At 36.6% G+C, this 26500-nt stretch overlaps 1 protein-coding gene across 1 annotated transcript in view; it reads right to left on the bottom strand.

Annotated features, from left to right (window-relative positions):
• Positions 1-26500, bottom strand: part of NAALADL2 (N-acetylated alpha-linked acidic dipeptidase like 2) — a gene marked incomplete at its 3' end in the record, with an annotated part of 1060707 nt that overhangs the window by 89918 nt on the left and 944289 nt on the right. The window contains exon 12 of the mRNA XM_082654140.1: positions 5769-5862. Coding sequence (XP_082510266.1) covers positions 5769-5862 — 94 coding nt within the window. The remainder of the gene's footprint in view (positions 1-5768; positions 5863-26500) is intronic.

Raw genomic sequence — 26500 nt, 5'->3', positions numbered from 1 at the left:
GACCACGAAAAATCTAGCATGGTTCAGAGTTCCCATGGGAACAAGATCTTTCCCTAGGACTGTTTGGATTTTAGATGGTCTGCTTTAGATTTCTCAGGGAGAGCACAGACCAGGTACCCAGGGCTCCCATCCTTTACTATCTATAGGCCAGTCCAGAGTTTGAATTGGCGGTCATTAAAACCAAGACTGGAGACAGATGGGCTGAGGACTAGACTCATGCAATTTATAAAGTGCACTCTTAATTTTGCAAACTTCGAAATTCATCTTACATTACTCAGAAAGAAGAAGAAGAAAAAAGGACATTAGATGGGCCCCCATCACTTGTGATTGTAGAAAAGAACCAAAGTGACACTTGAAAATATGACACTACAAATCTAACAGAAATCACAGCGCTTGCCTCAGTGGCATCATCACCTTGAAATACTATCCCTCCTCCTAAAATGAAGTGATTGACACTAATGAATTATCAAAGCTAATAAAAAAAAAGATCAAATCAGCATTGCCTGTTTTTTAAAGAACAGTGGGAAATGCTGTCAACAACCATTTGACATTTAGTGAGACAATCAGGAGGTGGCAACAAGCCACAGAGTTCGAAATTACGTTTCCTGCTGGGTCTGGTTGCACTAAATAAATGTGTACGTAGCATCAAATGAACATGACTTTTACTTTATTTGGTCATTTGTCGTTTTTACAATCATGCTAAATAATTACATCTAAAATTCTGGCAAAGAAAAATAGCAGATATTAAATTAAAAGCATCAGAATTATATAGTTGTTAATTATTTTGAAATGCTATTTTTGCATTGAAAAGTGGATAAAGTGAGAAACAGTAAACTTAGTAAGGTCATTAGTTCTCACTCCTTAGTCAGCTTCCAGGTTCAAGGGTGTGGTGATACTCTTGACACCTTCCCTTGCCCCCATAAACTCGTACCATTGCCTTGTATGTGCGTTTTTTGGACATACTTTTATTTGTCACAAATACATCTGAAGCATGTCAGTTATCTTATCAGTCACTATTTACACTATATCCCCATGCACCATGTATAAATATTCATTCTCTAACTATTATGTGCTTGGCATTGACCAAATATTAAGAGCCAAGGTCACTCAGCCAAAATGAGCTTTCAGGAACCAACCAATAAATCAACTCAAACAAATTATTCACTGGTAAATTATTCTTTTTTCTGGTGGTTGTGAGAATGATAGAGAATGGTGTGCTGCTACCATAAACTGTGTAATAAATAAACAAGATGGCTGGTTGTCAAGGGGTAAAAATTACACTGTTGAAAATGCAATTGGGTTTCAGAGACCTTCATACTTATACTCTCTGCAGTAAGGAGAAACAGTATTTTATAGTTCAGCCTTGAAGGTCTTTCTTTTTAAACTGTAATTGAGAATTTAAGACTAATCACCATTAACTGCCATAGCAAAATAAGAAAATATATCAACAATTAAAGCTTGTATTAAGCATTAAAATTATATGTTTCATTTAACATGCTACAGGAACACTATTTAGCTAATGAAGTCATCTAGCATTGTAGTTAAAACTGAAACTGAAATATTTATTTAGTTGTTGATAAGTGGTGTCCATTATTTACACATTAGTACATTAAAGTATTCTATTTTAAAAATAAGGTTAAAACCAAAGTAGTCAAAATAGAACAGGTAAAACAAATCACCTACAATTTAGCAAATATTTGAATAACCTTTTACTATAGTACAGATAATTCAAATAATTTTGAATCATGATAACTAAAATACAAAAATGTATAGCTTAAAGGTGACAACTCATATCCCCTTGATCAAATACTTATATGTAGGTCATGGTAAAAGAATAATTTTTGCCCATTTTGGGGGTTACTTTTTTTGTTGTTTTGCTTTGTCTTTTTAGTATGGGTACATCTCAAGTCTGGCCACATCTTTCAGAGTGAAAGTGACAGGAAGACCCAAGTAGTTTCACATCAAAAGAAACAAAACTCAAAAATAACTAACAACTAAAGAAGAAACGGTCCAATATTACAGCAAGAAGCCAAAATGCTCCTGGCTCATCCAACTGAGAACCTGGGATTCTGGGGAGAGGTTCATCTAGACTTTGCCATGTCTGGCCTGCAGTGGAAATCATTGTAGAACGACTGAGGTTTGTTTTTTTCCCCCTGTAATTACATGCTTTGAGATATAACTGTTAAAGAAAGGATTATTAATCTCATCTATTTTCAGACCGTTTTCTTTACCTTTTTGCCTTAACTGAAACCTGGCTCTCCCCTGTTGACATTTCTCCCACTGCAGCCCTCTCAGGCGGTAGCTCTTTTTTCTCCCACACCCTTTGTACCACTAGCCATAGAAGAACAATATGAGGTGTCTCTAAGTTGCTGCTCATTCTCTGAAGATTTTAGCTCCTGGCTCAGTCACTCTCTCTTAAAAAAATTACTCCTATCTTAGTTCTTGACAATATCAATATCCATGTAGACATAGTCTGGCCTCTCTTCTCCATAGCCTCTTTTCCTCTATTGATCAGCTACCATACTTCCATGGTCATACCTCAGCCCGTACACTGTCATTATCAATATCTGCACTCTTTACATGGTCAAATTTTCAATAATCCCATTTGCTGGTCTTTTCAGCTTATTTTTCCTTAATTCTTTGATTTCACCAATAAATAAAGTCTATCCATCCTCCTTTATTCATGTTCACCCTCTTTCCCTTTGCATCCTCGCGTTATTCTATACCCAGTTTAGATACATCAGTCCATCGCTATGAATGCTGCTTTGCAGACACTCTCATTTTTCCTTACCTTATCTAGTTCATTGCCCTCTCCCAGCAAAACCTAGCTCTGATTAAATCCAACTCTGCCTGCTTTATGCCTGAATCCCGAGCTGAAAGCTGGAAAAAGATACACAATTATGTTGAATTATCTCATGTAAAATATATTTCTTTTGAGAGCTTAACGTTGCCCAAAAGACTAATCCCATTTTCATAGTTCATTCACTCTACCACCTTCTCAAACAACTATTTTATTGTGTTTTACAATCTAAGGAGACTTGCAAAGAGCTCCCAGCACCACATCTACCCATGTGCCATATGCTCTGCCTTCCTTCACATTTTTATGGGTGGACAACCACATTCATAACTAAGGCAACGTCCTCCACCTTATGCAGCTTCTAGTCAAAGAAATCATTCCAGCAATTCTCCTTTCACTCTTCTAAATCAAATCTTCACTCTCCATCCGATCATTCTCATCAAAATAAAAACATGCTAACCATGCTCAACTCCATGCTTTCCATCTACCATCACCTGTCCCCAATTTATCAACTCCCATTCTCTTTTGAACCCCTCTAATCAGACTGTTTCATATACCACTCTACTAAAATTGTTTTTGTTGAGCTCACCAATGACTTCCAAATTGCTAAATCCAGCAGTCAATTCTCAGTCCTAATTTTTCTTAACCTGTGGCGGTATTTGACGGAGTGAATCACTCCTTCCTCTTTGAAAGCGTTTATTCACTTGGCTTCAGGTTATCACATTCACCGAGTTTGTCTCTTACTCTTTGTCTGCTCCTTCTTAGTCTCCTCCTCTGATTCCCCTATTCCCAATTTCTAAATTCAGGAGTGCCCAGAAATCTTAAACCTTTTCTGTCCTCTATCCGCACTCAACCCCTCAGAAATCTCATTTGGGGCAGCTCTCAAATTTATATTCCCACACGAAATTTCTCCTCTGGATACAACAACAGTCAGTTCTGCTCTTTAACACTTATTTTGAAAATGCAAATTTATTCCAAAGTGATTGATATTAGGGAACAGTTAGAGCATAAAGCTAACTTAAAAATTGCTTTGACTTATGCAAATTTTGTTCTACCATGCATGTATGTTTCTCAGGAGAAGAGATTTTAATTTTGTTTTATTTGTTTATTTAGTGGCTGGGTTTTATGTTTTTGTTTTTTTGGTCATATAAGTGTACCAGGCATACAGTAGGTGCTCAATATTTGTTAAATGAATGAGTAAATGGGTTCAAGAGATCCTGTAAAGTCTATGGGGGTTATATGCAAAGCTCTTTGTACAAGTGTAATTTTCTGAAGAGAGAGACCATACTTTTCTTTGGATTTTCAAAGGGATTCCTATCTACCCACAAAGAAACAGAGTAATAATATAATTCTAACAATGACCCTTTAGGACTTTTTTCTGACCTTCAGAAGTAGCCTACATTACTTAAAATGCTCATATAGGAATGATAATGCTATAATATTACTTATGGATTCAAAAAATAAACCCAATTATTTAAAAAGAAAATAGAATTTGGAATTTAAAATGACAGTATTGTTATTGTTTTTGCTGGCTTTGTTTAATTTTTTAAATATCTCTTTATATCTTTATTACAATGGTATTAAACATTTATGTAGATTTGAACTCAGAAAAGCAACTTGTAAATCATTCATAATTCTATTGTATAATGTTTCTATTTCACAGTATACTCCTTGAGGCTCCTTTCTATGCATGAGAATTATTCTTTATAGATGAACCAGTCTTTATGTAATACAAATAATAGTCTCCTCTTTTTGTTCTTTGTAAGTTTTAAGTATATGCAGTAGCAACTGAATTTTTAAAGTGAAAAAATGAGAACTAAAGAAAAGCAAAACAGTCTACAGAAAAAATAAAAGTTGCTTAAAAGAAATCCTTGCAAAAAATATATTATTCACAGAAGTCTTTAACCCTTTATTTATGCCCATATTGTTCTTATTTTGTAAAATACCATATATTTGATTACTCAGTTTCTAAGAAATATTCTAGGAATAGAAAATTATAAGTGGAGAACAGAGTAATTGCTACGGATAGTGACACTCATGACAATAAAAAGAAGAAGCTTGACAAAAGTAGAAAAAATAGAGACTAGCTTAAATATACCAAAAGCAGGGCAATATGAGGCCATTTAGTATGGGCGCAAAATAGCCCTAAACAGCTCAATTGTGCCCAAGGTCATGGTTTTACACAGTCACTATAATAAAAGTAATAAGAATCACTGAGGGAGAAAAGTATTGTTTTGTAGTAGTCTCTGGATTAAGAATCAACCCAGGTAGTCAAAATTTTAAAATAAAATTAATAAAGTTTCAGATACTAGAAATATTTGGCTCTTTAGAGTGATCCATTTTCCAAGATTTACTGCTTAAGTTCTATAGTGAAAATATTGGCTTTTATATTGAGAAATACATGTCTTCAAATGATCTGATAGTAAGATGTGTGGCTCAAAGAAGGGAAGGAGGGTGCATTTATTTAATTACAATACTGCCCTTTGTGTTTGGTGAATGGTGACAAACTAGAAGTTTAGGTGAAAGATTTGTATATAGATAAAGGGAAAATAAGGATAATTATTAGGTGGTGATTAGAATTCTGTAGAGAGAGAGAGAGAGATTTAAACAGGAAGGAACTTAAATAGAGACTGTGGAAATAATTTCCTGGTTTCCTCTTTGTCATCCTTAATCTAGGATGAGCCAACACTTCAGTCAAATGGACCCAGCCCATACTTCATGGAAACCAATCCCAAAGGACAAACTTCTGGGCCAGTCTTGTTTCAAATAACTGAATATTAGGTATACCTCATTCTTGTTGACATGGTAGCCCACATTCTTCTAAGCCCTTCTCATGATTCTCCTCTATAGGAAGGGAAATGCTATATTGCCATAGCTAGTAAGATAGTGGATAACTTTATCTATTCCTTGTTCACAATTAGTTGAAGAATTATTCATTTGCTAAAATTACTATAATTCAAAGAAAAATTACCTTTAAGGCTGTTTTGAACTTCTAAAGCTATATCGAGAGCATTAAAGGGCAGAACTGGTTCGTTGGCAATTTGTAAAATCACTTCTCCTGAGAGCTGAAAGAAAAAGAAAAAAACACTAGCAATTAATATTAAGGTTTTTTTTTTTTCCATGATTTCATACACTTTTATACACTTATCTAGAGTAAGAAAACACAGAGGGTAAATTTATTTTTATAAAATCTTTTTCTTTTAAAACTTTTTAAAACTTTGTTTTCCTGTAAAGAAAAAAAATCTTCAGTATATTTTTCATGTTTCAGAATAGTATAAGGAAAAATAATATTTTCTTCCTTTTGGGCTAGAATATTAAGAAATAGCTTCCCTAGTTGAAGGAGTTGTAATATGTAAGCTTCAAAACAATTCTTTGTAAAACAGTTCAGAATGTCACATGATAAAACAATCAAGAACAACTGCAAATCAATAGCTGATTATTGGACCAAGTAAAATTCCAGACAAAATTAATGATCAATTTATTTCATGTAAGATATAATTTAATTTTAAAAATCCTTTCAAATCCACATACTATTTTCCTTCATGCTTTGCTATATTTGTAATCAGCTTTCCAAAATTTAATATCATTTATACATCTTGGAGATCAATGTTTAAATTAAATTCAAAAAAAATTAAATGGCATCCCCCAAACTCATACCTGGAATTTTCACACATGCATATGTCTCCACCACTGCACTCCAATTGTGTCTGAAAACCAGCATATGCACTACAGCTGAACTAGCATCTGCTTAATACACTGAACGAGTCATATGCATTTTTATACATCTCAAAGGAACTTAGGGCTGGTGGCAAATGACATTGTTACCCCCCATCCCCAAATGATATTTAATATTTACCTGGGTTTAACAAATGTCCCTACATCTTTTATAACACTGAAGCTGGCACGCAGGGAAATCTGGCTGTGTTGATGTTATTAATGCATTATGAAATGTTGTTAGTGAATGAAAACATTGTCTCGTGAAACTACACAGGGGAAATCACACTAACTTGAGATGGTAAAGAATACATAAAAGAAATAACTTACAAGGAAAATGTGATGTTAAATATTCAAATCTACATATTTAACAAGGGTCAAATTCCATTTAGTATTTAAAAGTTGTATTTCCCAGTTGTTTGAACAATTTATATCATGATGAAAGTACAATTCAATTTGGTTCTTCCTCTACCTGCTTGAGGAAATGTATTTCTTAGGAGTAGGAAAATGAAACACCTCTGAGATCCTTTTATTTCTTTGAGGTATTTTTCTCCCAAATGTAACAACCACTTCTCCCCAAATGTCTAAGGTACTTTTGCAGCATTTTATCCCCATCATATGATCACAAAAATCCCGCGAAACTATCTACTTTGATTACGCTGTACTTTAGGAAAAAAGCATTGTATGCAATATGTTGATATGAATCCTGTTTCTATCCCACTCCACCCCAAGCGAATCATGCAAAGAACACCGATATTTGGAAATAAATTATTTGTAAAAGGAAGGTTTAAAGAAGATTAAAAGGCATTATGGTTTCTTTTTCCAATTTGCCCTGGAGAATAAAAACCATAAAACGTACATGTTTCATTTACACTTTTGGAATCTGGAAACCACACATTACAAAAGATTAAAATGAAAGAACGGGGAGGGAGGAGAAAGGCAACTTCTCTGTGTGTTGCTGAAGAAATTTGTTTTGTTTTGGCTTTCTGAGACATTTGGCAGCTAGAACAACTGGAAATATAAACCAGCCACCTTGCTATGTCTCAAAAAGAAGCTGGCAACAAATACTGGGACTTCCAAGGCACCTGGCCTACAATAGAATGTTTCAAGTAAATCAGCTTTATTTGCAGCTTCATAAGCAAGGGGGAGATTTGTATATGCTTTGCCATGCAGTGAGAATAGATGAGCCATACTGCATACTCTTCTTGCCCATTCTGGAATTCACTCTTATTCAGGCATGCCAAAGTAACTTTTCCTTATATTTATATAAGGCCCCATTCTTTTCAAAATGCTTTATACTCATTTCATTACCTCATTTAATTATCCTGCCAAGCCTAGAGGCAGATAGTGATAGAATTAATCCTGCATTGAAACCACTGAGTATAAACCTTACTGGGTTGTGGTCCAAGATGGTAACATAGGAAGTTCCTAAATTAACCCCCTCCCATAGATACATCGAATCTACAGCTGTACATGAAACAATTCCCTATGAAAAATCCAGCTGAGTGACTCCTACATGTTGGAGGAACAACAAAAAAACCCACACTGAAATGAATAAGAGAGGCTGAGACACACTCCTGCCATAAAACCCACCCCATCACACTGACATACAATAGGGAAGGAACTCCCAACTCCCAATTTCTCCTTTAGGAGAAAAGGGTTTTGACCCAACATCTAGTACCCCAACTTTTAAGACTTCCATCCAAGGCTCAAACCCCCAAAACATCTAGCCCTGAAAGCCAAAAGGGCTGTGTCCACAAGATATACAACACTACAGCCAACAAAGAAACAGTTCCTAATGGATTCAAGAGGACTCACTTTGGTTCTCTACCTATAGCTTAGTACAGAGGAAAATGCCCATCTCCCAGCCTTTCCCTGAAAGAGGCCTATTTGAATACTTTAAAAGTTGCTGCCTGAGGGTCATGCTTCTAATTTAGCTCTAGGGACAGAATGCAATCCTCCCTGGAGATCAGGGAAGCCAATAGATTCCATCTCAGCATTCTCCCTGTTTATTTACATATTTCAAAAGCTGCTCCCTGAGAGTTTGGCTTCTCATTAGCCTGCATCTAGATGTTGACTGAGATCTTCCCCTTTGGGACACTAACAGGTATTAGCATACCATCAACTACTGGGAGCCACTAAAAAAAAGGAGGAGGCTTGGACAATCACAAAGGTTTGAGATACAACTAAGAGCTAGGGCTGGGCTGAATGATAAGCTTCATATCCCACATGAGACCATTCTTCAAGAATGGAAGAAGTGGCTGTTTCATCTAATTCACAGAAACCAACACAGAGAATCCGAGAAAATGAAGAAACAAAGAAATAAGTTCCAAACAAAAGAACAAGATAAAACTTCAGAAACATACTTTAATGAAATGAAGATAACTGATTTACCTGATAAAGAGTTCAAAGTACCATCATAAATTTGCTCACCAAAGTCAGGAGAACAACACATTAACAAAGTGAGAATTTCAATAAAGAGAGAGAAAAATAAGGAATACCAAACAGAAATCACAGAGCTGAAGAATACAATAACCAAACTGAAAAATTCAATAGAAGGTTCAGCAAAAGACTAGATCAAGTGGAAGAAAGGATCAATGGACTTGGAGACAGGGCAGTGGAATTCATCGAATCAGAGGAGCAAAAAGGAAAAAAGTGAAAAAGAGTTAAAATAGTGTAAGGTACATATGGGACACCATCAAACACATCAATATTTGCATTATATGGGTCCTGAAGAAGAAGAAAGAGAGAAGAAAGGGGCAAAAAGCTTATTCAAAGAAATAATGACTACACCTGAAACTAACAAAATATTGTAAATCTCTATACTTCAATTAAAAAGAAAGAAAGAAAAAGAAAAACAGTAGGACTAGATCACTTTAAAAAAAAAGAAGAAAAAGAAAAGAAAAGAAATAATGGCTGAAAAATTCCCTCTCCTAGGGAAAGAAACAGACATCCAGATCTATGAATCTTGGATGGTTCCAGATGAGATGAATCCAAACAGACCCACATAGAGACACATTAAAATTAAACTGTCAAAGTTAAAGACAAGGAGAAAATCTTAAAAGCAGCAAGAGAAAAAAACTGTTACATACAAGGAAGCTCCATAAGAATTTCAGCAGATTCTTCAGCAGAAACTTTGTAGGCTGGGAGAGACTGGGATGATATATTCAAAGAGCTGAAAGAAAAAAACTCCTAAGCTAACTAAAAATACTCTACCCAGCAAAGTTGTCCTTCAAAATTGAAAGGGAGTTAAGAGTTTTCCAGACAAGCAAAACATAAAGAAGTTCATCACCAGATGTCTTAGAAGATAAGTTAAAGGAAATTCTTCAAGCTGAAATGAAAGGATACTAATTAGGAATAGGAAAACATGGAAATATACATTTCATTAGTATAGGTAAATATATAGTTAAATTTAGAATACTCTACTCTTTCATGGTGGTTGTCAAATCACTTATAAATGAAGGGTAAAAGACAAGAGTATTAAAAATGACTATAATGATAATAATTTTAATGGACTTACAAGATAAAAGATAAACTTGACATCAAAAACAAAAAGTGGAGGAACGTGCTCTTAAACCAAGATGGCGGAGTAGAAGGATGTGCTCCCACTCCCTCTTGCGAGAACACCAGAATCACAACTAGCTGCTGGACAATCATCAACAGGAAGACACTGGAACTCACCAAAAAAGATGCCCCACATCCAAAGACAAAGGAGAAGCCACAATTAGAAGGTAGGAGGGGCGCAATCATAGTAAAATCAAATCCCATAATTACTGAGTGGGTGACTCACAGACTGGAAAACACTTATACCACAGAAGTCCACACACTGGAGTGAAGGTTCTGAGCCCCACATCAGGCTTCCCAACCTGGGGGTATGGCAATGGGAGGAGGAATTCCTAGAGAATCAGACTTTGAAGCCTAGTGGGAATTGATTACAGGATATTGACAGGACTAGGGTAAACAGAGACTCCACTCTTGGAGGGCACACACAAAGTAGTGTGCACATCAGGACCAAGGGGAAGGAGCAGTGATCCCAGGGGAGATGGAACCACACCTACCTGCTAGTGTGGGAGGGTCTACTGCAGAGGCGGGTGGGCAGGGGGAGCTGTGGCTCACCATGGGGACAAGGACACTGGCAGTAGAAGTTCTGGGAAATACTCCTTGGCCTGAGCCCTCCCAGAGTTTGTCATAAGCCCCAACAAAGAGCCCAGGTAGGCCCCAGTGTTGGGTTGCCTCAGGCAAAAGAATCAAAAGGGAGGGAAACCAGTCCCACCCATCAACAGTCAAGTGGATTAAACTTTTACTGAGCTCTGCTCACCAGAGCAACAGTCAGCTCTACCCACCACAAGTCACTCCCATCAGGAAACTTACACAAGCCTCTTAAATAGCCTCATCCACCAGAGGGCAGAAAGCAGAAGCAAGAAAAACTACAATCCTGCAGCCTGTGGAACAAAAACCACATTAACAGAAAGACAAGATGAAAAGGCAGAGGGCTATGTACCAGATGAAGGAACAAGATAAAACGCCAGAAAAACAACTAAATGAAGTGGAGATAGGCAACCTTCCATAAAAAGAATTCAGAATAATGATAGTGAAGATGATCCAGGACCTCAGAAAAAGAATGGAGGCAAAGATCGAGAACATGCAAGAAATGTTTCACAAAGACCTAGAAGAATTAAAGAACAAACAAACAGAGATGAACAATACAATAACTGAAATGAAAAGTACACTAGAGGGAATCAACTGCAGAATAACTGAGGCAGAAGAACGGATAAGTGACCTGGAAGACAGAATGGTGGAATTCACTGCTGCAGAACACAAAAAGGAAAAAAGAATGAAAAGAAGTGAAGACAGCCTAAGAGACCTCTGGGACAACATGAAACGCAACAACATTCACATTATAAGGGTCCCAGAAGGAGAAGAGAGAGGGAAAGGACCAGAGAAAATATTTGAAGAGATTATAGTCAAAAACTTCCCTAACATGGGAAAGGAAACAGCCACCCAAGTCCAGGAAGTGCAAATCACTGAAAGCAGCAAGGGAAAAACAAAAAATAACATACAAGGGAACTCCAATAAGGTTAAGAGCTGATTTCTCAGCAGAAACTCTACAAGCCAGAAGGGAGTGGCATGATATAATTAAAGTGATGAAAGGGAAGAACTTATAACAAAGATTACTTTACCCAGCAAGGATCTCATTCAGACTTGATGGAGAAATCGAAAGCTTTACAGACAAGCAAAAGCTAAGAGAATTCAGCACCACCAAACCAGCTCTACAAAAAATGCTAAAGGAACTTCTCTAGGTGGGAAACACAAGACAAGAAAAGGATCTACTAAAACAAACCCAAAACAATTAAGAAAATGGTCATGGGAACATACATATCGATAATTACCTTAAACATGAATGGATTAAATGATCCAACCAAAAGACACAGGCTTGCTGACTGGATAGGAAACAAGACCCATATATATGCTGTCTAAAAGAGACCCACTACAGACCTTGGGACACATACAGACTGAAAGTGAGGGGAGGCAAAAAGATATTCCATGCAAATGGAAATCAAAAGAAAGCTGGAGTAGCTATATTCATATCACTTAAAATAGACTTTAAAATAAAGAATGCTACAAGAGATAAGGAAGGACACTACATAATGATCAAGGGATCAATCCAAGAAGAAGATATAACAACTATAAATATATATGCACCCAACAGAGGAGCACCTCAATACATAAGGCAACTGCTAACAGCTATAAAAGAGGAAATAAACAGTAACACAATAATAGTGGGGGACGTTAACACCTCACTTACACCAATGGACAGATCAGTCAAAATGAAAATAAATAAGGAAACAGAAGCTTTAAATGACACAATAGACCAGATAGATTTAATTGATATTTATAGGACATTACATCCAAACACAGCATATCACACTTTCTTCTCAAGTGTGCATGGAACATTCTCCAGGATAGATCACATCTTGGGTCACAAAAAAAGCCTCAGTAAATTTAAGAAAATTGAAATCATATCAAGCATCTTTTCTGACCACAACACTATGAGATTAGAAATGCATTACAGGGAAAAAAAGGTAAAAAACACAAACACATGGAGGATAAACAATATGTTACTAAACAACGAAGAGATCACTGAAGAAATCAAAGAGGAAATCGAAAAATACCTAGAGACAAATGACAATGAAAACACGATGATCCAAAAACCTATGGGATGCAGCAAAAGCAGTTTTAAGAGGGAAGCTTGTAGCTATACAAGCCTACCTTAAGAAACAAGAAAAATCTCAAATAAAAATCTAAACTTGCATCTAAAGGAATTAGAGAAAGAAGAACAAACAAAACCAAAAGTTAGCAGAAGGAAAGAAATAATAAAGATCACAGCAGAAATAAATGAAGTAGAAACAAAGAAAACAATAGCAAAGATCAATAAAACTAAAAGCTGGTTCTATGAGAAGATAAACAAAATTGATAAACCATTAGCCAGACTCATCAAGAAAAAGAGAGGACTCACATCAATAAAATTAAAAATGAAAAAGGAGAAATTACAACAGACACTGCACAAATATGAAGCATCCTAACAGACTCCTACAAGCAACTCTATGCCAAAAAAATGGACAACGTGGAAGAAATGGACAAATTCTTAGAAAGGTATAAACTTCCAAGACCAAACCAGGAAGAAACAGAAAATATGAACAGACCAATCACAAGTAATAAAATTGAAACTGTGATTAAAAATCTATCAACAAACAAAAGGCCAGGACCAGATTGATTCACAGGTGAATTCTATCAAACATTTAGAGAAGTGCTAACACCCATCCTTCTCAAACTCTTCCAAAAAATTACAGAGGAAGGAACACCCCCAAACTCATTCTATGAGGCTACCATCACCCTGATACCAAAATCAGACAACGATACTACCACAAAAGAAAATTACAGAGCAATATCCCTGATGAAAACAGATGCAAAAATCCTCAAGAAATTACTAGCAAACAGAATCCAACAACACTTTAAAAGGATCATACACCATGATCAAGTGGGATTTATCCCAGGGATGCAAGGATTCTTCAATATATGAAAATCAATCAATGTGATACACCATATTAACAAATTGAAGAAAAAACATACGATCATCTCAGTAGATGCAGAAAAAGTTTTTGACAATATTCAACACCCATTAATGATAAAAACTCTCCAGAAAGTGGGCATAGAGGGAACCTACCTCAACTTAATAAAGGCCATATATGAGAAACCCACAGCAAACATCATTCTCAATGGTGAAAAAAAGAAAGCATTTCCTCTAAGATCAGGAAGAGGACAAGGATGTCCACTCTAACCACTATTACTCAACATAGTTTTGAAAGTCGTAGCCACAGCAATCAGAGAAGAAAAAGAAATAAAAGGAATACAAATTGGAAAAGAAGTAAAACTGTCACTGTTTGCAGATGACATGATACAATACATAGAGAATCCTAAAAAGGCCACCAGAAAACTACTAGAGGTAATCAATGAATTTGGTAAAGTTGCAGGATACAAAATTAATGCACAGAAATCTCTTGCATTCCTATACACTAATGATGAAAAATCTGAAAGAGAAATCATGGAAACACTCCCATTTACCATTTCAACAAAAAGAATAAAATACCTAGGAATAAACCTACTGATGGAGACAAAAGACCTGTATGCAGAAAACTATAAGACACTGATGAAAGAAATTAAAGATGATACCAACAGATGAAGAGATATACCATGTTCTTGGATTGGAAGAATCAATATTGTGAAAATGACTATACTACCCAAAGCAATCTACAGATTCAATGCAATCCCTATCAAATTACCAATGGCATTTTTTATGGAACTAGAACAAATCATCTTAAAATTTGTATGGAGACAAAAAAGATCCCGAATAGCCAAAGCACTCTTTAGGGAAAAAAACGGAGCTGGAGGAATTAGACTCCCTGACTTCAGACTATACTACAATGTTACAGTAATCAAGACAATATGGTACTAGCACAAAATTGGAAACATAGATCAATGGAACAAGATAGAAAGCCCAGAGATAAAGCCACGCAGCTATGATCAACTAATCTATGACAAAGGAGACAAAGATATACAATGGAGAAAAGACAGCCTCTTCAATATGTGGTGCTGGGAAAACTGGACAGCTACATGTAAAAAATGAAAATAGAACACTCCGTAACACCATACACAAAAATTAACTCAAAATGGATTTGAGACCTAAATGTAAGACCAGACACTATAAAACTCTTAGAGGAAAACAGGAAGAACCCTCTTTGACATAAATCACAGCAAGATCTTTTTTGATCCCCCTCCTAGAGTAATGGAAAAAAAAACAAAAATAAACAAATGGGACCTAATGAAACTTCAAAGCTTTTGCACAGCAAAGGAAACCATGAACAATACGAATAGACAACCTTCAGAATGGGAGAAAATATTTGCAAACGAATCAACGGACAAAGGATTAATCTCCAAAATATATAAACAGCTCATGCAGCTCCATATTAAAGAAACAAACAACCCAATCCAAAAATGGGCAGAAGACCTAAATAGACATTTCTCCAAAGAAGACATACAGATGGCCAAGAAGCAGATGAAAAGCTGCTGAACGTCACTACTTATTAGAGAAATGCAAATCAAAACTACAATGAGGTATCACCTCACACCAGTTAGAATGGGCATCATCAGAAAATCTACAAACAGCAAATGCTGGAGTGGGTGTGGAGAAAAGGGAACCCTCTTGCACTGTGGTGGGAATGTGAATTGATACGGCCACTATGGAGAACAGTATGGAGGTTCCTTAAAAAACTAAAAGTAGAACTACCATATGACCCAGCAATCCCACTACTGGGCATATACCCAGAGAAAACCATAATTCAAACAGACACATGCACCCCAATGTTCATTGAAGCACTATTTAAAATAGCCAGGTCATGGAAGCAACCTAAATACCCATCAACAGACGAATGGATAAAGAAGAAGTGGTACATATATACAATGGAATATTACTCAGCCATAAAAAGGAATTAAATTGAATCATTTGTTGAGATTTGGATGGACCTAGAGACTGTCATACTGAGTGAAATAAGTGATAAAGAGAAAAACAAATATCGTATATTAACGCATGTATGTGGAACCTAGAAAAATGGTACAGAAGAACCAGTTTGCAGGGCAGAAGTTGAGACACAGATGTAGAGAACAAACGTATGGACACCAAGAGGGGAAAACCACGGAGGGGTGGTGATGGTGGTGTGCTGAATTGGGCGATTGGGATTGACATGTATACACTGATGTGTATAAAATTGATGACTAATAAGAACCTGCAGTATAAACAAACAAACAAACAAAATAACTAATACCAAACTTTCTTTGGGTTATTTACATGAAATATGTTAATAGAAATTTTTCAGACATTACATGAAATTTCTAAAAATCTTATATGTTCTGGTATTATAAGTCATAATTCTGGTTATTAATTTAAAATGTATATCTCAGAAATAACAATTCTTTATCAATTGCATTATTATGAATTTTCATCAAATATTTAACCGTGGTCATTTTTAAGTCTTTTGTCATTTACAGACAGTTCTGGGTGTATTCTGATGCTTTTGCAAAAACGTTTCTATAAAAGGGTTTCATCTTCAAGGAATTCATGGAAAAGTCTCTGACAAGTACAGGTTTCTGGTAAATGACTATACTGCTGAACTGAGTGAATAAGCATTTTCAGAACTCTAATGGAAAACTGATGAATTCATAAAAGTGCTAACAAAAGATCAAGATTAAAAAAAAATAATTACATGGGACTGAGTGGACGGATGAGGATGATTATAATTTTTGTGACTTTCTGTTTGAATAAAAAGAAAAAAATCCCACAAGGACTCAGAGGCAAAAAGTATGCAAATCTATTTTCAATGCAAAGTAAAGGACCTATTACAGTGGAAGATTACTGGACTGAATTTCAGTATTATGACATAGTATTAGTGTCTTTCATGTTTGGTAATTGCAATCATTGTTACTTTTGTTGTGGTCATCCATTTACAATGCTTGGTGTCAGTTCATTTATCTCTTGTAAAAATAAAATATAGTGTGTGTGTGTGAAAAAAAAAGTGGAGTAATGTGAGAGTAAAAATATAGAACATTGGTATGTTTGAACCTAAGTTATTATGAACTTAAAATGGACTGTTATAAATATAAGATGTTTTATATGAACATAATGGTAACCACAAAGTAACAACATATAATGGACACACAAAAGATAAAAAGAAAAGAATCTGAGCACACCACTACAGAAAATCATCAATTCTCAAAGGAAGAGAGAAAGAGAATAAGAAAGGGACAAAAGAATTACAAAAGAGCCGGAAAACAATGAACAGAATGTCAAGAGTAAATCCATTCCTCAACATAATAAAGGCCATATATGACAAGCCCACAGCAAACATCATCCTCAATGGTGAAAAACTGAAAGCATTTCCACTAAGATCAGGAACAAGACAAGGTTGCCCACTCTCACCACTCTTATTCAACATAGTTTTGGAAGTTTTAGCCACAGCAATCAGAGAAGAAAAGGAAATAAAAGGAATCCAAATCGGAAAAGAAGAAGTAAAGCTGTCACTGTTTGCAGATGACATGATCCTATACATAGAGAACCCTAAAGATGCTACCAGAAAACTCCTAGAGCTAATCAATGAATTTGGTAAAGTGGCAGGATACAAAATTAATGCACAGAAATCTCTGGCATTCCTATATACTAATGATGAAAAATCTGAAAGTGAAATCAAGAAAACACTCCCATTTACCATTGCAACAAAAAGAATAAAATATCTAGGAATAAACCTACCTAAGGAGACAAAAGACCTGTATGCAGAAAATTATAAGACACTGATGAAAGAAATTAAAGATGATACAAATAGATGGAGAGATATACCATGTTCTTGGATTGGAAGAATCGACACTGTGAAAATGACTCTACTACCCAAAGCAATCTATAGATTCAATGCAATCCCTATCAAACTACCACTGGCATTTTTCACAGAACTAGAACAAAAAATTTCACAATTTGTATGGAAACACAAAAGACCCCGAATAGCCAAAGCAATCTTGAGAACGAAAGAAGGAACCGGAGGAATCAGGCTCCCTGACTTCAGACTATACTACAAAGCTACAGTTATCAAGACGGTATGGTACTGGCACAAAAAGAGAAAGCTAGATCAATGGAACAGGATAGAAAGCCCAGAGATAAACCCATGCACATATGGACACCTTATCTTTGATAAAGGTGGCAGGAATGTACAGTGGAGAAAGGACAGCCTCTTCAATAAGTGGCGCTGGGAAAACTGGACAGGTACATGTAAAAGTATGAGATTAGATCACTCCCTAACACCATACACAAAAATAAGCTCAAAATGGATTAAAAACCTAAATGTAAGGCCAGAAACTATCAAACTCTTTGAGGAAAACATAGGCAGAACACTCTATGACATAAATCACAGCAAGATCCTTTCTGACCCACCTCTTAGAGTAATGGAAATAAAAACAAAAATAAACAAATGGGACCTAATGAAACTTCAAAGCTTTTGCACAGCAAAGGAAACCATAAACAAGACGAAAAGACAACCCTCAGAATGGGAGAAAATATTTGCAAATGAAGCAACCGACAAAGGATTAATCTCCAAAATTTACAAGCAGCTCATGCAGCTCAATAACAAGAAAACAAACAACCCAATCCAAAAATGGGCAGAAGACCTAAATAGACATTTCTCCAAAGAAGATATACAAATGGCAACAAACACATGAAAGAATGCTCAACATCATTAATCATTAGAGAAATGCAAATCAAAACTACAATGAGATATCATCTCACACCAGTCAGAATGGCCATCATCAAAAAATCTAGAAACAATAAATGCTGGAGAAGGTGTGGAGAAAAGGGAACACTCTTGCACTGCTGGTGAGAATGTGAATTGGTTCAGCCACTATGGAGAACAGTATGGAGGTTCCTTAAAAAACTACAAATAGAACTACCATATGACCCAGCAATCCCACTACTGGGCATATACCCTGAGAAAACCATAATTCAAAAAGAGTCATGTACCAAAATGTTCATTGCAGCTCTATTTACGATAGCCCGGAGATGGAAACAACCTAAGTGCCCATCATCGGATGAATGGATAAAGAAGATGTGGCACATATATACAATGGAATATTACTCAGCCATAAAAAGAAACGAAATTGAGCTATTTGTAATGAGGTGGATAGACCTAGAGTCTGTCATACAGAGTGAAGTAAGTCAGAAAGAAAAAGACAAATACCGTATGCTAACACATATATATGGAATTTAAGAAAAAAAATGTCATGAAGAACCTAGGGGTAAAGCAGGAATAAAGATGCAGACCTCCTAGAGAACGGACTTGAGGTTATGGGGAGGGGGAAGGGTGAGCTGTGACAGGGTGAGAGAGAGTCATGGGCATATACACACTAACAAACGTAGTAAGGTAGATAGCTGGTGGGAGGCAGCCGCATGGCACAGGGATATTGGCTCGGTGCTTTGTGACAGCCTGGAGGGGTGGGATGGGGAGGGTGGGGGGGGGGAGACGTGAGAGGGAAGACATATGGGAACATACGTTTATGTATGACTGATTCACTTTGTTGTGGGGCGGAAACTAACACGCCATTGTGGGGCAATTGTGCCCCGGTGGAGATGTTGGAAAAAAAAAAAAAAAAAAGAGTAAATCCGTACTTATCAATAATTACTTTAAATGTAATTTGACTGAATTCTCCAAAGAAAAGACATAAAGTGGCTAAATGGATAAAAACACAATAGATGGTTCAACATGTGCAAATCAATCAATGTGGTATACCATATCAACAAAAGAAAAGACAAAAACCACATGATCATCTCAATAAATGCAGAAAAGCATTTGATAAAATTCAACATCCATTCATGATACAAACACTTATGAAAGTGGGTATAGAAGGAATGTATCTCAAAATAATAAAAGCTATTTAGGATAAACCCAGAGCCAATATAACACTCAGTGGTGAAAAGCTGAAAGCCTTCCTCCTAAAATATGGAAAAAGACAAGGATGCACACCCTCACGACTTCTCTTCAAAGTAGTATCGGAAGTCTTAGCCACAGCAATCAGACAAAAAAAGAAATAAAAATTACTCAAATTGGTAGGGAAGAGGTAAAATTGTCATGATACGCAGATGACATGATACTATAGGTAGAAAACCCTAAAGGCTACACACAAAAACTGCTAGAACTGATAAACGAATTCAGCAAGGTAGCAGAGTACAGGATTAACATACAGAAATTGGTTGCATTTCTTTACACTAACAATCAAATATTGGAAAGGGAATGTAAATAAATAATCTCTTTTAAAATCACATTAAAAAAAAGTATTTAGGAATAAACCTCACTAAGCAGGTAAAAGAATTGTATGTTGAGAACTACAAAACATTAATAAAGGAAGTTGAAGATGATTCAAAGAAATGGAAAGATACCTCATGCTCTTGGATTGGAAGAATTTATATTGTTAAAATGGCCATGTTACCCAAAGCAATCTAAAGATTTAATGCAATACTGGTTAAAATACCCACAACATTTTTCACAGAACTAGAACAAAACCCTAAAATTTATATGGAGCCACAAAAGGCCCAGAATTGCCAAATCTTGAGGAAAAAGAACAAAGCTGGAGGCATAACCCTCCCCAACTTCAGACAATACTACAAAGTTAGAGTAATCAAAACAGCATGGTATTGGCACAAAAACAGATATACGGATCATGGAACAGAATACAGAGCCCAGAAATAAACCCACACACCTATGGACAATTAATTTTTGACAAAGGAGCCAATAATATACAATAGGGAAAAGACAGTGTCTTCAGCAAGCGGGGTTGGGAAAGTTGGACAGCCCCATGGAAATCAATGAAGCAAGAACACACCTTCATGCCATACACAAAAGTAAACTCAAAATGGCTTAAAGACAAATATAAGACAAGAAACCATGAAACTCCTAGAAGAGAATATAGGCAAAATATTCTCTGACATAAATTGTACCAATGTTTTCTTAAGTCAGTCTCCCAAGGTAGTAGAAATAAAAGCAAAAATAAAGAAATGGGACCTAATCAAACTTATAAGCTTTTGGACAGCAAAGGAAACCATAAATGAAACAAAAAGACAACCTACAGATTGGGAGAAAATATTTACAAATGATGTGACCAACAAGGGCTTAATTTCCAAAATATACAAACAGCTCATACAATTCAACAACAACAAAAAAACAACCCAATCAAAAAAAAAATGGGCAGAGACCTAAATAAACATTTCTCCAAAGAAGACATACAGTTGGCCAACAGACACATGTAAAGATGCTCAACATCTCTAATTATTAGAGAAATGCAAATCAAAACAACAATGAGGCACCACCTTATACCAGTCAAAATGGCATTATTAAGAAGTCTACAAGTAACAAATGCTGGAGAGGGTGTGGAAAAAAGGGAACCCTCTTACACTGTTGGTGGAAATGTAAATTTGTACAGCCACTATGGAAAACAGTATGGAGGTTTCCTAAAAAACTAAAAATAGAGCTGCCATATGATCCAGCAATCCCACTCCTGGGCATATACCCAGACAAACCTATAATTTGAAAAGATACATGCACCTCTATGTTCATAGAAACACTATTTACAATATCCAAGACACGGAAGCAACCTAAGTGTCTATTGACAGATGAATGGATAAAGAAGATGTGGTACATATATACAATGGAATATTATTCAACCATAAAAAAGAATGAAATAATGCCATTTGCAACAACATGGACACAAATAGAGGTTATCACAGTAAGTGAAGCAAGTCAGAAAGAGAAAGACAAATACCATCTATCATTTTTATGTGGCATCTAAAATACAATTCAAATGAACGTATCTATGAAACAAGAACAGACTCACAGACATAGAGGACAGACTTGTGGTTGCCAAGGGGGAGGAGGAATAGAGGAGGGAAGGATGGGGAGTTTGGGATCAACAAATACAAACTATTATATATAGGATGGATAAACAACAAGGTCTTATTGTATAGCACAGGAAACTATATTCAATATCCTGTGATAAATGATAATGGATAAGAATATGAAAAAAATATATAAATATAAAACTGATCACTTTGCTGTACAGCAGAAATTAAACACAGCATTGTGCATCAACTATACTTCAATAAAATTTTTTAAAAAACCAAAATATCACTTCATCTTTAAGGGTCCACAGAAACTGAAAATGAAGGGATGGACAAAGATATTTCATGCAAATGGAAACCCAAAGAAAGCAGGGGTAGTTATACTTATTTAAGAGAAAACAAATGGGAGACAAAGAAAGTCATTATATAATGATGAGTCAATTTAACAAGAGGATATAACATGTAAATGTTTATGCACCCAACATAGGAGCATCTAAATATATAAAGTTAATATTAACAAACCTAAAGGGAGAAATAGACAGCAATTCAAAATAGTAGTGGGATAAAAAGCAAAAAAACAACAACAAAATAGTAAGGGGCTTCTATATCCTAGTTTCAATAATGAATAGATCATTCAGACAGAAAATCCATAAGGAAACATTGGACTTAAACTACCCATTAGACAAGATGTACCTAATACACATTTACAGAACACTCCATCCAACAATAGCAGAATATACTTTCTTCTCAAGTGCACATGGAACATTCTGCAGGATAGATAATATGTTAGGTCACAAAACAAGTCTTCTTTTGAATTTGAATTTGAGAAGTTTGAAATCAATCCAGCATGTTTTCCAACCACAATGGTATGAAACTAGAAATCAATGACAAGAAGAAAACTGGAAAATTCACAGATATGTCAAGATTTGGGGTGGCGAAGTATCTCATTGGCTCAAGAAGCTAAGATTCATGACATTGGCAACTCTGTGATCCTTGACAGCAAGAACTGTGGGGGGTCCTTAGTACCTGCAAGGACTGTTGGGATCCTCAGCAGCAAGAAATCAGGGCAGGTTGTGGTGTACACATGCTTGAATGCAGGGTTGGCTGCAGGTGCCTGCATGATGGCAGGGGCTAGCTATAGGCACACCCACATTCGCAAGGGCCTGGAGCAGTGGCAGGGGCTAGGGGCAATTGTGGGTACACGAGCAGCTACAGGACTCATGTGGCTGTAGAGGCTAGTGCACAGTGGTGGGGTCCAGTGACAGAAGTTGGTGTCACAGCATGTAGGTTTGAACTATAGGGGCTATCTTCAGGCACAGGTAGTGGTACAAGCTTGGGTTAGGAGTCAGGACCGGCTCCCGGTACAGGGGCAGCTGTGAGGGCCTTGGTGGTCAGTGTGTACTCATGTGGCTGCAGGGGCTAGTCATGCGTGAGCACACAACAGCAGAGGATGGTACTGGGAGTTGGGGTCAGTGGTGTGCAGGTGCACAGCTACACAGGGTCCAGCTGCTTGAATGAGTGGAGGTGTAGGCCAGTGACAGGAGTTGGGATCAGGTCCTTTGTGCAGTGCCCTGAAAGGCTGGGGAAGCTGGTCACTCATTCTGTTCTCTATTTTCCTACAAAGAGAACTATCTCTGGTCAGGAAGTTCCCTCTTGGCTCTGAGCAGGGCCAGCCTGGGGGATGGAGTGATACAGGCAAAATGTGTTATTTGTGTGTGGTTATTTTGTTCCACTATGTGCTAAAGCTTCTTAAGTGGACTCCTGAGGTTTCCCAGTGCTATTTTCATTGAGATAGCTGTCTAACTGTTGTCTTTGTGGGGAGATGGAGGCTGGTATCTCCTACTCTGCCATCTTGGTGATATCACTCCCCTGAGCTGTCTGAAATTCCATTATAATAACTTCACAAGCACACCATCTGCCTCAAGAACACTGAGTCCTTTTTTCTTCACTCTTTGTGGACCATCCTACCTATGATCAGAGGGTAAAAGAAGAATACATTAGAATGAAAAAAAAATGTTTTACAGAAGTAAAAGTGTTCAAAAAATTCAAAGGATTATACTAAGAAATGAGTTAATGAACACCACAATGCAAAACTTTTCCTCTTATTAAATACTATTTACGTCTCTAAAATTACTGGTTTCATAGGTGTTAGGCTACATCAAGTTGTTGAAAGATAATAATTACTAATAGAGACTTCTTTTAGATTTTACGAGTAATAAAGGCAAATCATAGTTATCCCATATAAAAGTTTCGCTTCCTTCAGCTTGAAATATTTTGGGTTGTGTTTAAAGGTTCAAAAGAGTGTTTTCAGAAATTTAATAAAGGGAAACATATATACACACATATACTTTTTTCTTATACTGTGTAAATAACAATCTGTTGCCTTGTTGGAAGGTATTTTTATAGTTTCTGACTTTGTCACAAATCTTTCCCTTACTGACCAGTCTAGAGAGACAAAAAAAAAAAAAAAAAAAAAAAAAAAAATTATTTACTAAACTCTGAATGTATAACTAGAGTCATTCTCCACCCACCCCCTCCAACTCACTTATTGTATCTCATTGAACAGTATGATGACTGTATTGGCAATAAATATATTAGTTGAATTTACTAGTTAATACACGAATACTGCAATTAGACATAAATAGGTTCACTAAAGCAAAACCATAGATTACCAAGGTTCCATAATGTAATTTCTTTTTAATTACAAGCAGAGACACTCTGTAAACGTGTGTTTTGTTCCATTTTTATCATTCAAAATTAAAGTAACCATGGTTTATATCTCATCCCTAAGCTGTTAAGTTAAACTATCATTGTGGGATTGTTTCTAGGTCTTTAGTCAGACTTAAAATGCAGTATCGCCGCACTCTAGAAGGTAGCACTGTGACATAATCCTAACACCTGTTTTGTAGGTTAGTGTGAGAAAGAAATTGAGAGAGACTGGATCTCTATGGCATGGTGTGACATAATATGACACATAGTAGATGAATCATGAACCATCCCACTTGTAGTTATTGAGCCTTTATTGTGTGGTCATCATTGTGCTGAGGGAGAAAAGAGAAATATAAAACAGTTTCTCCTCTTCTGACTTACTTTTCTGTTAGAGACAAGTCTTGCCACTTTTACACAATAGGAAAAAGAAATTAACAGTACAAAATTAGAAAACATGAATCTTTTGTTTTCCTAGAAAGCACCATTATCTACTCCACTTTTAACACACCATGGGCTTATCACACATGCTTATTTTTTGGGCTCAAGCATCTAGAGTGTAAAAGGAGAAGGATAGTCCAGACATGGGGAACAAAATGATCCAAAAACCCTGGAGTAGAAAGAAGCATAGACTGCTTAGAGAAACATGAAACAACCGGTGTGAGTGAAGTGGAGTTTTTGGTTAGTGGGAAGCAACTTAGCATGTGGGACAGGGAGTCAGAAAACCCTAAAACTTAGCTGAGGCATATGGTCACGTTTCAGTGATCTGTAGGGAGTCCTGCCCCCGTCCCTCTGCTTCCAGAGTAGAGGTATCATCTGATAAATTACGGCCTGCTGAGAGTCTTCATGATGTGATTTTGTGGTGCACGGTGCCCTTCAGGCTGTTATGTTCATCCTGAAGTGACCTGACTCTGTTTTATGTCCCTTTATGGTATAATAGAAAACCCCCTATTTAGCAAAAAATGCCCTGTGTATAAAAAACTTCAGGGCAGCCAGCCATGGGCAGGGGGACTCAGTGGATCTCTCTGGAGATGAGCAGAGGTTACCAGTCTCTAGGACACCTTTCCAGAGCTGGGATGTCAGTAGGGGAGAGGAAGCAAGGACATACTCCTGACATACCCAGCCAGTTTAACCAGCAAAAGGAGAAATTAAATGGTACTACACAAAAGTAATGCACAAAATCTATGTACCTCTAATATGGCTAAAGTTTAGTATTAGGACTCTAATTATCTCTCATCTGGAATACTCCACAAGCTCCCTAGTTAATCTAAATGTCTCCTGTAACCCATTCTCTACATTATAGCTAGAGCTATGCAGTTCCTTATTCAAAATATATTTCGCATGCGCCTCCCAAAATACAGAATTGCCTGTGCCACTTCCTTTCTATTGCTCCTTTTTAGCTTTGAGAAAATTGATGGTATCCAATGCTCAACTCAAAAACCTATAATCTGGCAAGTCTATTTTTGGAAAAAAATGACTTGAAAATAAAACTTTCTTAGAAAATCAAGGACTTATATATCCCCACAAAAAGTATCACTTCATATCAAACCCACACATCAGAGAAACCAGTAAGCAAAACTTAAATGCTACAACTGCTCCCTCAGCCCTAACAGGGTCTGCCCTGTAAAGGTTGCATATGGAAGTAGAGACACACAATCACCTTGGAAGAAACTTCCAGTTGTTGCCAACTAATTTGATTTTTATTTTATATTGGGATATAGTTGATGCACAACATTATGTTAGTTTCAGGTGTACAGCAAAGTGGTTCAGTTATATATATAAATATATCCATTCTTTTTCAGGTTCTTTTACCATATAGGTGATGACAGAAGACTGAATAGAGTTCCCTGTGCTGTATAATAGGTTCTTGTTGATTATCTATTTTATATATAGAAGTGTGTATATGTTAATCCCACATGCCTAATTTATCTTGAGGGCTCCTTTCTGTGGAGTTTATTTTTTTTTAATTAATTTATTTTATTTATTTATTTTTGGCTGTGTTAGTCTTTGTTGCTGCGTGCTGGCTTTCTCTAGCTGAGGCGAGCGGGGTCTACTCTTCCTTGCGGTGTGTGGGCTTCTCATTGCGGTGGCTTCTCTTGTTGTGGAGCACGGGCTCTAGGCACATGGGCTTCAGTAGTTGTGGCTTGTGGGCTCTAGAACGCAGGCTTCGTAGTTGTGGCGCATGGGCTTAGTTGCTCCGTGGCATGTGGGATCTTCCCAGACCAGGGATTGAACCCATGTCTCCTACATCGGCAGGCGGATTCTTAACCACTGAGCCACCAGGGAAGTCCCTCTGTGGAGTT

The sequence above is a fragment of the Grampus griseus genome (assembly GCF_964374135.1).
Source record: "Grampus griseus genome assembly, chromosome: 5".
Classification (NCBI taxonomy): Eukaryota; Metazoa; Chordata; class Mammalia; order Artiodactyla; family Delphinidae; genus Grampus; species Grampus griseus.
The sequence above is the reverse complement of the archived record's forward strand: the minus strand, read 5'-3'. Positions and strand labels throughout refer to the sequence as shown.